This window comes from Mesoplodon mirus (genome assembly GCF_964341445.2).
Source record: "Mesoplodon mirus genome assembly, chromosome: 2".
Taxonomy (NCBI): domain Eukaryota; kingdom Metazoa; phylum Chordata; class Mammalia; order Artiodactyla; family Ziphiidae; genus Mesoplodon; species Mesoplodon mirus.
This window is the reverse complement of record NC_138977.1, coordinates 27,529,975-27,543,829: the sequence shown is the minus strand read 5'-3', so window position 1 is coordinate 27,543,829 and position 13,855 is coordinate 27,529,975. Positions and strand designations below refer to the sequence as shown.

Genomic DNA, 13,855 nt, shown 5'->3' with positions numbered 1-13,855 from the left:
GGGAATGTCACTTCTCTGCGCTGTGACAACAGCCTGTCTCTTTCAAAATACTTAGATCTGTACCTTTACTCCTCCTGACGTGCTAATTCCTGATTTGAGAATATTCTCCCAAAAAAAGTCCCAAAAGAGGTAAAGCATGATTCGTAAGACTTCCATAAAAGGAGGATTTATGGAAGGATGAGAGACAAGCCATGTGCGGGGGAAGCAGAATGACCTTGAGCTTTGGGGTGATCTCAGTTATCTGCCAAATAAATATAAGTCAAAAGTCACAGCGATGTTGTTAATAGTAAGTGTAGATGTATATTCTCCACGTTAACGGGCACAAATCAGTTACTCTGTAAGTTATATTAGTGTGAGATCAGCCTCCCAAAAAAGGGAAATGTTAGGGGATTAGTAGATTATAAAAAACTCAGAGGACAAGGAAACCTTAGCAAGTATTGACCCCAAAACCTTACTTCTAGCTTTCGTTTTCATTTTTTTTTTAGGTATGTTATCAACTATACAATTATAGAAGTGCCTAGAACTTAGGTATATTTTTGCTCAATCTGTACACATCATACGGTGTTAAAATCATTTCTAACATTCTGATTTTGAGGAATGAGAGTGGGTGCAAAGATGGGAAGGAGATTGTTCTGCATAATTTAATAATATATCCTCATTAGTTTACTGCACGAAGTAACTCATACAATATGGTAGAGTATAATATTTTTAAAAAATGACTGTATCTGAGTCTGTTCCAACTCACCAATTCACTTAATTCCAGGAATTGATCTCTCAAGAAGCAAACACTCCTATTTTTCCACACTTTTTAAAAATAATTACAAACCTACAGAAAAATGAAACGAATGGTAAAATTGACACCTATATACCTATCCCTCCAGCTGTCAAATGGACATGTTGGCCACAGTGTATTATTTCTCTCCATATATCCATTTTGTTTATCTCTTAAATTGTTTTGCTAAAGCATTTGGGAGTTTCAGACACCTGCTAAATATTCAAGTTTAACATCCTAAAAATGAGAATGTCTCCTACACAATATCATTACTGTAATGAAGAAATATGTTTTTAATTAATACGTAACATTCATTTCTCCAGTCGTTGCAAAGCCACTTTTACATTTATTTTCAAAATTCAGATCTCAATTAATGTGCATACATTGTCATTTTGTTTCAGCTATTTTAATCTAGAAAAGTTTCCCTGACTCTTTTAAAACATACATTTATCAAGGTATGATTGACAAGCAATAAAGTACAAACTAAGGTGCACAGTTTCATGGGGGCTGACATGAATATAATGCATGAAAGCACCAGCATCATCAAGGCAAGGAAAACACTCCTCACCCCCCATATTATCTTCAGTCTAGAACACTGCTCCTGTCCCACTCCCTCTTTGTCTTTCAACACACTGACTTTTAGGAAAACTTCAGGCCAGGTGTCTCCTGCAGTGTTCCCCATTCTAGATTTGCCTCATTGTTTCCTCGTGATTCAATTCTGATTGAACATTTTTGTCCAGGACATCACTGGGGCGATGTAGAGTTCCTCCCACTGCATCCCATTAGGGGACGCACAATGTCAGTTTGGGCACTTGGTTCAAGTGGTGTCTGGGCATGTCTCCATGAGAAAGGTCCCTTTCTCCTTCATCATCACAGGCCAAGTGGTCTGTCTCTGATACCCAGCTCCCTAACAAAGACTTTGACCACCAGTGAGGATTCTTTCTGGCTCAGTGGTGGCATTGTGGGTAGCAGATGGTGGTTCTCTAATTCTGCATGCCTACACTTCACTGCTGGCATCCTCTCTAAAGAAGACCGTTCCCTCCCTGACTCCCCCTCTGGCCTTTTCAAAGGTACCTCTTGGGCTCATGGATTCTTTTTTCTCCAATGTGTATAACCCCTTATCTTCTTTGCTGCGGTCCAGAGTGTTCTGTGTTGGGCCTGTCGAGGCCTCTGCCCCACCTCTGCATCCTTCTGGCGGGTCTCCACTAGTCTCCGGACACATCCCTGCTGTCAGACGTGAGCTTTCAGTCTCGTTCTTTCCAACCATTTCTCCATGACACCCTACCTGCCTTTATTGGTGAAGGACATTGAAAAATCAAGATCTGGGGAGTAAAGCCTTTACAATGTTTGGTGTAAAACATTTGAGAATGTACATGTTAAGAACTATGAAGGATCTGAGATTTGCCTTAGTTCTGAGCTAACAAGTTAGCCTGCCCCTGTGTCCTGGATGCTGGCGGAACAGTATCATCTTGGATCAGACGCAAAGCATGTTCTCACTTGTGGCACAGCGGGCAGCATGAGCTCCATGCTAGCGTCAGTTCCCCCTGTCCTTTCATCATGGATGGGCCTAGATGGATGCTGTGCACACAGCAAATTTACAGCACAGCCGAGGAACCTCCAGGCCAGGACATCCCAAGCTTCTCTACTGGGCTGCAGGCAAACCTGCCCAATCTCTGCCTCAAAGGGAAGCATCATCTTTATTATGTTGTACAGCAATCTCTCCTCCCACCGCTCTGGAGGGTGATTGTATATAGATTTTCCTAAGCAGTTCCTCACGCAAGCATCCTTGAAAAGATAGTCCAGAACTAAAAGGCAGTCAGTGCCTCTGCTCACAGGATGTTCAAACACTTAAGAGACTGATAGAGAAAACTCTCCTAATATTGGACAGACCAAGAAGAAGCGTTGCAATTTAACAACCGTCGTTTTAGGGACTATAATTGTAAAAACCAGCCCCCACTGGTTGCTACCCTGAATTGGATTTGAGATGAACATACAAGCCATTATCCTCGTTAGAATAAAAAACTTTAACCCACGGGCCATAGAAGCCTCTACTAAGTACGTCCTAACACCAGCCACCGCATCCATACTACTTATGATAGCAGTCACCATTCACCTATTGTACTCCGGCCAGTGAACCATTACAAAAATTCTCCAACAGCATCAACAGTAATAACCACAGCCCTGGCCATGGAACTAGGACTGTCCCCTCTTCACTTCTGAGTGCCCGAAGTAACACAAGGCATCCCATTAGCGGCGGGCCTAAGCCTACGGACATGACCAAAACGTGCACCTCTATCAATCCTTTACCAAATCTCACCATCAATCAACCTAAATCTAATACTATCCCTGTCCATACTCTCCATTCTAATCGGAGGGTGAGGAGGATTATATCAAACCCAACTCCGAAAAATCACGGCTTACTCATCAACCGCCCACATAGGATGAATAACAGCCGTCTTACCATAAAACCCACCCGGAACAACTCTAAACGTAGCAAGCTACTTCGTACTGACCCTCACTATATTCATACTGTTTATTCACAGCTCGGCCACTCCTACACTATCACGATCACACACATGAAACAAAGCACCTGTAATCACAACCCTCACCATCACCACTCTACTATCAATAGGGGACTCCCACCCATCAGGCTTCATGCCTAAATGAATGCTTATTCAAGAAATAGCAAGAGGGCCTCCCTGGTGGCGCAGTGGTTGAGAGTCCGCCTGCCGATGCAGGGGATACGGGTTCGTGCCCCGGTCTGGGAGGATCCCATATGCCGCGGAGCGGCTGGGCCCGTGAGCCATGGCCGCTGAGCCTGCGCATCCGGAGCCTGTGCTCCGCAACGGGAGAGGCCACAACAGTGAGAGGCCCGCGTACGGAAAAAAAAAAAAAAGAAAGAAAAAAAAAAAAAAAGAAATAGCAAGAAACAATAATATCATCCTACCCACACTTGTAGCCATCACAATACTACTTAACCTGTACTTCTACATGCGACTCACATACTCCACAGCACTGACCATGTTCCCCTCCACAAACCACATGAAAATAGAATGGCAGTTTGACTCTACAAAACAAATAACCCTCCTACCAACCATAATCGAATATCCACAATCCTTCTACCCCTCACACCAATACTATCGGTGTTGGAGTAGGAATTTAGGTTAGATCAGACCAAGAGCCTTCAAAGCCCTAAGCAAGTATAATTTACTTAATTCCGGCCTAATAAGGACTGCAAGACTATATCCTACATCAGTTGAATGCAAATCAAACACTTTAATTCAGCTAAATCCTCACTAGATTGGAGGGATACATCTCCCACGAATTTTTAGTTAACAGCTAAATACCCCAGTCAACTGGCTTCAATCTACTTCTCCCACCGCAGGAAGAAAAAAATGTGGGAGAAGCCCCAGCAGAGTTGAAGCTGCTTCTTTGAATTTGCAATTCAATATGAACAATGTTCATTGCAGCTCTATTTACAATAGCCCGGAGATGGAAACAACCTAAGTGTTCATCATCGGATGAATGGATAAAGAAGATGTGGCGGGCTTCCCTGGTGGCGCAGTGGTTGAGAGTCCGCCTGCCGATGCAGGGGACGCAGGTACGTGCCCCGGTCCGGGAAGATCCCACATGCCGCAGAGCGGCTGGGCCCGTGAGCCATGGCCTCTGAGCCTGCGCGTCCGGAGCCTGTGCTCTGCAACGGGAGAGGCCACAGCAGTGAGAGGCCCGCGTACCACAAAAAAAAAAAAAAGAAGAAGAAGATGTGGCACATATATACGATGGAATATTTCTCAGCCATAAAAAGAAACGAAATAGAGCTATTTGTAGTGAGGTGGATGGACCCAGAGTCTGTCATACAGAGTGAAGTAAGTCAGAAAGAGAAAGACAAATACTGTATGCTAACACAAATATATGGAATGTAAGGGAAAAAATGTCATGAAGAACCTAGGGGTAAGACAGGAATAAAGACACAGACCTACTAGAGAATGGACTTGAGGATATGGGGAGGGGGAAGGGTAAGCTGGGACAAAGTGAGGGAGTGGCATGGACATATATACACTACCAAACGTAAAATAAATAGCTAGTGGGAAGCAGCCGCATAGCACAGGGAGGTCAGCTCGGTGCTTTGCGACCACCTAGAGGGGTGGGATAGGGAGGGTGGAAGGGAGGGAGACGCAAGAGGGAAGAGATATGGGAACACGTGTATATGTATAACTGTTTCACTTTGTTATAAAGCAGAAACTAACACACCATTGTAAAGCAATTATACTCCAATAAAGATGTAAAAAAGTATATATATATGAACAATTCACCACAGGGCTTGGCAAAAAGAGGACTTAACCCCGGCTTTAGATTTACAGTCTAATGCCTACTAGGCCATTTTACCTATGTTCATAAACCACTGATTATTCTCAACCAACCACAAAGACATTGGTACTTTATATTTGCTATTTGGTGCTTGAGCCGGAATAGTGGGCACTGGCCTGAGCCCATTAATTTTTGCTGAATTAGGTCGACCTGGAACACTGCTCAGAGATGACCAAATTTATAATGTGGTAGTAACAGCCCATGTGTTTGTAATAATTTTCTTTATGGTCACGCCCATCACTATTGGTGGCTTCGAAAACTGGCTGGTGCCTCTAATGATCAGAGCACCTGATATGGCTTTCCCCGGTATGAACAACATGAGTTTTTTGACTACTCCCTCCTTCTTTCTTATTGTTACTGGCATCATCAATAGTTGAAGCCAAGGCAGGTACAGGCTGAACCACCCTTGGCTGGAAACTTAGCACATGCAGGAACTTCAGTTGACCTTACTATTTTTTCCCTATATTTCGCTGGTGTATCTTCAATCCGACAACATCTCCTTATACTTATCACCATCCGGCAATTACACATTTTATTATACAGCATGTCTTGTTTATTGTCCCTAGCTCGTAAGGCTTTCCTCACTGCCGTATCCTCAGTTCTGCATTAGAACAGTGCCTGGCAGATAGTAAGTGCTTGATAAATATTTATTGGGTAAATGCACTTAACTCCAGATCGGAAAGACGTTTGTACAGATCAGCACTGGACACTGGGAGTCTCAACCCTAGATGCGTAACCGAACTCTTATACATCTTTGAATTTTAGATTAAACTTCCCTTTGTGAAGGAATAATTATAACTAACATCTTAGTGTGTTTACCATGTGCCAGACACTGCACTACATGCTTTGCGTGCATTATTTGGTGTCATCTTCCCAGCCCTCCAAGGAAAGTACTGTTATTTTGTATGTTTTTGGGAAAAGGAACCTAGGAAGCTACCCATGACGCTGAGTAGGTTAGCCATGAAGTGCAGAGCTCATCTGAGTATGACACACCACCTGCAAGCCACTCATTGCTGTGACCACGTCAAATGAGGCTGGGCCTAGTTTCTACCTTTCACTGCACGTGTAATTATTTAATGTTTATTTTCCCTGCTAGATTGAGAGCAGGGGACCCTATCTCCTGTTTGCCACTGTGTTAATATCTAGGTAACAGTCGGTCAGTGGGTACTTGATGCCATCTCAATCACCGCTCACTGCTTAGCTCTCTGCCAGCCTTGATCCCCTGAATTCTTGTTTACAGCATTGGATATTGACTAATGTGTATGGGATGCTGTTTTATGCCATCAAGTGCCTCCCAGAAACCCCTTTGTCCATCTAACACTGGCCGAATAATAAAAGGTAAGAGTCTAAGACCTCCTCCCTTCCTTAAGGTACACCTATTCTGGGAATTACATTGAAGGTTTATTCATTGTTTTTAACTAAAAGATGATTTTAAAAATTCCTTTTGGCAATTACTATGGCATAGTAATGCTGCTTTCTGTTGGGTATCTTTTAACCACACTTACCTCAGTAACTGTAAGATTTTTCTCTTAATAGGTGCAAACCTCTTACTCTTTTAATATACTAGCTAAAACTATGACTTTTTCCATATGATTAAGATAGAGATCAGGGACTTCCCTGGCAGTCCAGTGGTTAAGACTCCACATTCCAAGTTCAGGGGGCACGGGTTTGATCCCTGGTTGGGGAATTAAGATCCCACATGCCTGTACAGGGTGGCCAAAAAAAAAAAAAAAAAAGAAAAGTAAGAAAGAAAGAAAAAAAGACAGCAGGATCAGTGAAATCAGGTTCAGGAGGAGATTACAAATTATTTTCAGGGCAAAAGTGAAGATAAATTTACAATGTCACATTGGTGATGGGCAGTAACTGGGAATCATATCCTCTAGGTTCGTTGATCATGTGATCAACACATTAATTAATCCATGTTTTTTCCCCCATCTATAAAATGGCAAAACTAGTCATTTTTTTCTACATGCTTAACAGAGATGCTGTAGGGGGCTGTTGCCAGCAAAATGCAACACAGATTAAAGGTACCAGAAAGTAAAACACAGCAAGCACTGTTACCTTATTTATATCCCACAGGACCAGTTTGCATTTAAGTTTGGCAAATTCATAGGCAGTCCGTCTCCCGATTCCGTGTCCAGCTCCAGTAATCAGGACGATTTCTCCGGTGACTGCTTTTCTCTTCTCTGGAATGAAAAGCATCAGGAGAGACTCTTAAGGTGCAGATGAGAAGGGAGGGCAGAAGCTGGAGGCAGTCCAGAAGGAACTTCATCCTTTTGGTTGCTGCGAGGTTTTGGTATACTTTACCAGTCACTCTGAATTGCTTCTGGGGGGTTGTTGCATCAAATACCAGAGAGAGTAAAAGCGAGAACAAGGAAGGGCTCGTTTGTCAAAGAGAAGCAAACAGCCCCGAAGCCGTTCCTTCTGCTGAGCTGGGCTTGGTTAGGTCTTCCACAACTGGCTCAAGCTGCAGTGCGGAGCGACTGCTCCTGAGCTCAGAAATCTGGGAGGGACAAAACCCAGAGGAGAGCGAAGCTTCCTAGTTCTGGGTGCCGCAGCCCCGGCTAGGTGTGCAGCCAGAGCCATCTTTTACTCCCTTTCTCCTGGTCTCCTGAGCCGATCTTGCAGGGTTAGTTGTCACTTCTTTTGCTAAATTTGATAAATTCCTTTTAAAGTTACAAGGCTAATGGACAGCGTCTGCAGTCCAGATGCTTCCTTGAAACTGGATGGTTGCCCTTCCCTAGTTAAGGGATGCAAATGTAGTTTGCTGTCTTTTTTTTTTTTTTAATAAATGTATTTATTTATTTTTGGCTGCGTTGGGTCTTCATTGCTGCGCGCGGCTTTCTCTAGTTGCGGCGAGCGGGGGCTACTCTTCATCGCAGTGCGCGGCCTTCTCATTGCAGTGGCTTCTCTTGTTGCAGAGCACGGGCTCTAGGCGCATAGGCTTCAGTAGTTGTGGCTCGCGGGCTCAGCAGTTGTGGCTTGCGGGCTCTAGAGCACAGGCTTAGTAGTTGTGGCGCACGGGCTTAGGTGCTCCGCAGCATGTGGGATCTTCCCGGACCAGGGATCAAACCTGTGTCCTCTGCATTGGCAGGCAGATTCTTAACCACTGCGCCACCAGGGAAGTCCCCTGTTAATCTGTCTTAATTAATAAATAAGCCCCCCCAAAATTAAGAAGGGTAGAGAAAAAGTTTTTCCTCCCTTACATTCACAGTTGTATTCCTGGCACCTAGGGCAGTGCTTGGTAAATAGTAAGTAATCAGTTAATATTTGTTGTATACAAAATAAATGGAAAAGGGGGGAAACAATTGGAATTCTTATTTTTAGCATACATATCAATTCCAGTAATCACATACAACGCTTTTCTAGTTAAAAGTATTTATTTCTGGGCTTCCCTGGTGGCGCAGTGGTTGAGAGTCCGCCTGCCGATGCAGGGAACACGGGTTCGTGCCCCGGTCCGGGAAGATCCCACATGCCACGGAGCGTCTGGGCCCGTGAGCCATGGCCGCTGGGCCTGTGCGTCCGGAGCCTGTGCTCCGCAACGGGAGAGGCCACAACAGTGAGAGGCCCGCGTACCACAAAAAAAAAAAAAAAAGTATTTATTTCTCAGCATCTTTTGTCTGTTTCACCAACTATTATAAGATGCCCTTAAATGTCGGTATATGGTTTCTAAATAAAATAAATAAAATAAAAACCAAAAGCCCTCACTTTCTTAAGTTCTGATGACACCCATTTAATTTGGGATGTGGGTAAAGAGTAATATAAAACAGTAAATATTCAAGATGGCATTTCTGTTCTGCCCAAGAGTGGGTTGCAGCACACACACTATGCTCTTGCAGACCTGGGAGTACATGTTCCTGAAGGGAGGAACCTAGGAGACCTGGCTGTCTGAGCCAATTGTGGCGCAGGCCCAGTGTCAGGGAGTGGTTTTGTTTGCATTGTTGTGTGATTTTGTTTGCATTGTTGTGTCGCTCTTTAAACTAAGTCCACTCCAACCTCCCCTTAAGGAACGCAGCGTTAGAAGACTAGGGCTTGAGGAACTTCCTATGAGAACTCCTGTTTCTCCCGTTCTTTGATCAGAGGTTTTGTGAATCACACTGCCTTGCTCCTCCTCCCTAATGAGTAATTCGTCAGCTGAATTAATTTGGATGAGCTGAGCCTTTTTAAGAGCCTGCCTAATACACTTCCAGTGTTCAAAAAGGAACAGTAGGTCCAAAGTGGAGTCACTTATGCTAAGCCCCAGAGAAGCAAACTAAAACTTAACACCTAACTGCAGTGTCAGCCTCACTCAGAAATGTAATTTGGGTTTTTTTTTTTTTTTTTTTGGCTGCATTGTACACTATGTGGGATCTTAGTTCCCTGAGCAGGGATTGAACCTGTGCCCTCTGCATTGGGAGCACAGAGTCTTAACCACTGGGCCACCAGGGAAGTCCCTGAGAAATGTAATTTTATTTTTTATTCTTTAAAATTAATTTTTATTGGAGTATAGTTGCTTTACAATGTTGTGTTAGTTTCTACTGTACAGCAAAATGAATCAGCTATACATATACATCTATTCCCTCTTTTTTGGATTTCCTTCCCACTTAGGTCACCACAGTACATTAAGTAGAGTTCCCTGTGCTATACAGTATATTATTTGTTATCTATTTTATACATAGTATCAATATGTATATGTGTCAATCCCGATATCCCAATTCCTCCCACCCCCTCCTTTCCCCCTTGGTATCCATACATTTGTTCTCTACCTCTGTCTCTATTTCTGCTTTGCAGATAAGATCATCTATACCATCTTTCTAGGTTCCACATATATGCATTAATATACAATATTTGTTTTTCTCTTTCTGACTTACTTCACTCCATATGACACTCTCTAGGTCCATCCACATCTCCACAAATGACCCAATTTCGTTCCTTTTTATGGTTGAGTAATATTCCATTGTATATATGTGTACTGGGTATATACCCAGAGAAATGTAATTTTAAACCAATCAGTTTGGAATTTCCTGATCAACACTAGTGAGGTGATCTGCATGATAAACCCCCACCCTTCTCCCCAAAGAAGGTGACCTTGCCTGAAATAATCCTTTCTTTTCTTTTTGACTTCCTTGTCCCCTCCTTCCAGCTTTTAAAAAACCTTCCATTGTACAGCTCCTTGGAGCTCCTTTCTATTTGTTAGATGGGATGATGCCTGATTCACGAATCATTTAATAAAGCCAATTAGGTCTTCAAATTCACTCAGTTGAATTTTGTTTTTTAATACCAGCTTAAGCAGAGGTTAATGGCAGTCAACAACACTGACAGCAAAGTTTATCTGACTACAGGAAGCCAAGTCCAAATATTTATTTTTTAAAAGGCAAGCATATTTTAATAATAGAACTTTACTACCTGGATGGATTGTTAGACATAAACAAAGCTGGACACGAAAGTGGTAAGGACATATTTTGTTCAGTAATACTACAGTATGAACTGAACTCCACTTCCCTGAATCAGAAGGCTGAAGACTTTTCAAAGGCTGGAGTGTGCTAAGGGAAAGTCACTAAGGGGTAGTAAAGGGGTGGGTGGGTGATCCATGTGACTAGGCCATCTGGGTTTGTTAATTGGCATTTGTCAGGGGAGAAAGAAACTTCTATCTTTATGAGAGGAAGCAGCAGTGCAAGTTGAAGAAAGGTAGGTCCTTATCCTCCCACAAGGACTGGGAGCTAGCACAGAGTTATCTCCCTGAATATCTGCATCTTAAGGAGAGGGGCTCACAAGTCCTTAAGGAAACAGTTCTGGGTGATAGATTTATATCACAAAGGTCAGAGAAAAGAATTTAAACAGCAAGCTTTCTAAAGTAGCTGCTCCAAGAGAGGGCTCTGGGGTCTGTCTGCCTATCCAGGTTTTGCTTGGAACAAATCACAAATTCTTTGGGCAGTGTTGAGCTTTTCTAGGCAGGTATTTTAAAGGGGTGGGGCGCTAGGATCACCCTAGAAGCCATAATAGAGTGATGAAGTAAAATTTATATTTTAAGGCAGGACAAGAAAAAATTACACATAAAATTCTCTGTTTGTCTGGGCCTCCTCCCTCCCTAATGTGCAGTGTGCATCTTTATTACAGTTAACCAGAACTTCTCAAAGATGGGAGTGCCCGCTCAACCATAAAGATCATTTTTTTCCCCTTTATTCTGACCCTAGCAATGTAACTTCTTAAAAGAACAGTGTTCTTTCCCAGCTCTTTAGGTGAGGGGGCGTGGGGTGGATAGGGATTAGATGCTTGCTTGGCATGTGCTTACCTGGACTATGTATCTTTGGTGAAGTTTATGTAAAATATTAGTCGGTCATTTTGATGTATGATCCTTTGTTTCAAAAATGTATATGATTGTGCCTTCGACTTCTAACAGGCAGAATGGTCCTCCGAGCTTTCTGAGACTGCTTCCTGTGTTATCACCATCAGCTTGGCTCAAATAAAATTCCCTTTTTTCTTCTTGACAGTTAATTGAATTTTCGTCAGCGAGAGTTTGTACAAGTCTCAGTGCAGAGGTTCTGAGGGAGTCTTCATATGCCGAGAGCTCTACAGCCTTCAGAACAGTTGTTAAGGTTTGATAAATCTGGTTTTTGAGATGGTCAAAAGTTTTATACGGTCTGTGTCCACACCACACCACAGAACCAGTGGGTTATGCACTTGCAAGTTAAATATTTCCACATATTAATAAGACAACGAATATCAAACATGAAAACCACATTACAAACTTCTGAACAATCTTGATTTCCAATTTCCCGTGTGGCCAAGTTTTGCCTCTGCAGGTATCTCGCGTCTTAACCCTGGGTTTCTCTTCCAGGCTCTGTGTCTATCTCACAACTGGTTTACTCCTCCGCGGGTTGGGACTTTTACCCATTGCAGTGAACAACCTGGTAGAAAAGAAAGAGAAAAGCCTCGGATGCGGGGACTGCAAGTCTCTCACCTCCCTCCTTTCCCTGCAACCACTCATAACTCAGATGTGGCTGGGACACGCGTGGCTCACTACATCAGCCGCCTGTAACCAATTCCTGCCGGAACAGTCAGGACGACACACTTCTCTCAACCCCCTTTCTTTCTTTCCCTTTCCAATTCTTCGGCTCCTTTCACTTTCCGCCTTTCTCGGCGCTTCCCCAGCCGCCTCCCTAACCGGGTCCCAAACACAGCTCAGCAAGCACGAGAACCTGAACGAGGCCGGCGCTACGAAGCCTGCGCCGTCTTCGCTTTGCGGCGCTGCCGTAAAGTGCCGTCGCGCACCGGTGACGTCACGGACCGGTTGGCTCTTTTCCCGACTGCTGGCGCTGGCCGCTTGGGCGTTCCCTGGGGGGCGTGTTGAGCTGGGCTGTTGTTTGGGGAGGGCATTTGGTGCCCTGTGTGTTGATGAGATAAAACTGGCTGCTCCAGCTCCGGAACCCGAGGGCCGCCCGGTCCTAGTGCCTGCTGGATACCCGGGGCCCAGGGGTGTGGGGAGGCCGGAGGCTGCGGCCCAAGCTCACAGCGACCACGCTCCGCACATCTCCCCGCGGACCGCTGATGGCCGGACGCTTCCTGGGGAAGACTTTAGCCACCGTATCTCTCTCTGTGGCCTTGGCCTCTGTGACTCTCAAGTCCTTGGGCCGTTGCAGCATCGCGGCGTGCAGGTATTCCCTCTTCTAGTGCTGGCTCCTTGTCCTGAGTCCTTGCTTTGCGAGGGGGAAGCAGCTTCTGGTCGGGCGGCTTCAGTAGGCTTTGCTTGGGTCCCAGCTCTTTACGACCATATACACGTTTTTTAAAAGGCTCTAAAATGTTTTACCTGCCTTTTGAGAAAAACAAGTGGTAGTGACCTTTTTTATGATACTCGAACTTTGCCATCCTCCATGAGTCACTAACATTCTTGTCCCCAGAGAGTTTAAATAGCACATGTTTGGGTGTGGTGGTGTTCCGTGCCATTTTTTTGTTTTTTGGGTGTTTTTTTTTTTTTTTTTGGTTAATTCTTAAAACATGATTATTAAAATTAGCACATGCACGTAGTTTAAAGATGCGAACAGTATAAATGCTGTAAAAGGAAAAATATAAGTCGTCATTGCTCTCCTCCACTTCTCCATTTCAGTGTAGATAATATATTTATTAGTTACCTTTTTTAAAAAATTTGTCTTGGATAAATTCAGGCATTTATGGTAGCTCACACTGCCTCCTCCTTTTATTCCTCTCTCCTTCTGGTTTCTAAACACGATGTCCTAGGTACCATGCCCATGCTAGGCGCGGAGTTATAAACAAGTTTTATGAGGCTGCCTCTAGTTTTTTTGGTTTGTTTTTTGTTTATGTATGTTTTTGCTTGTCATGTCATGTTTACTTTCGGCACGAGGAAATTTTCTTCTATTTGTTTTTTCCCCCATTTTTTCTTCTGTCCTGTCCTTTTTCCCCACCCCCGGAACTCCAGTGATAGCTTTTGGACTTTCTGGGTAGTGCCTCTATTTCTCTTTTCCTTTAATTTTCCATTGGTTTGTCTTTTTGTATGAAGTTCTCAGAGATTTTCCTCAAATTTATCTTCTAGATTACTAGTTCAGACTGCTGTCCTGTGCATTCTGTCATCTCTTCTACTGAACTGTAAATTTTGACAAGAACTTTTCCCCCCCTAATTGCTCTCTTTAATGGCCTTTTCTTATTTTATGGCTCTAAAAGTCCTTTGAATCTGTAAAAATGATAATTAGAATAAAAATTATCTTGTGTTTCCTGAATTGT

General features: G+C 43.6%; 1 protein-coding gene and 1 pseudogene across 2 annotated transcripts in view; one reads left to right on the top strand and one right to left on the bottom strand.

Moving 5' to 3' along the window:
- LOC309798910 (tripartite motif-containing protein 75-like) overlaps positions 1-12,309 on the bottom strand; it is a 40,543-nt pseudogene extending 28,234 nt beyond the window's left edge. The window contains exons 1-3 of the transcript XR_014296216.1: positions 11,412-12,309; positions 7,202-7,326; positions 6,646-6,843 (exon numbers count right to left, since the gene is read on the bottom strand). The product of XR_014296216.1 is annotated as a tripartite motif-containing protein 75-like (transcript). The remainder of the gene's footprint in view (positions 1-6,645; positions 6,844-7,201; positions 7,327-11,411) is intronic.
- Positions 12,310-12,414: 105 nt separating this feature from the next.
- NUDT9 (nudix hydrolase 9) overlaps positions 12,415-13,855 on the top strand; it is a 32,996-nt gene continuing 31,555 nt past the window's right edge. Inside the window, exon 1 of the mRNA XM_082611649.1 lies at positions 12,415-12,774. Coding sequence (XP_082467775.1) covers positions 12,668-12,774 — 107 coding nt within the window. The 5' untranslated portion in view covers positions 12,415-12,667. The remainder of the gene's footprint in view (positions 12,775-13,855) is intronic.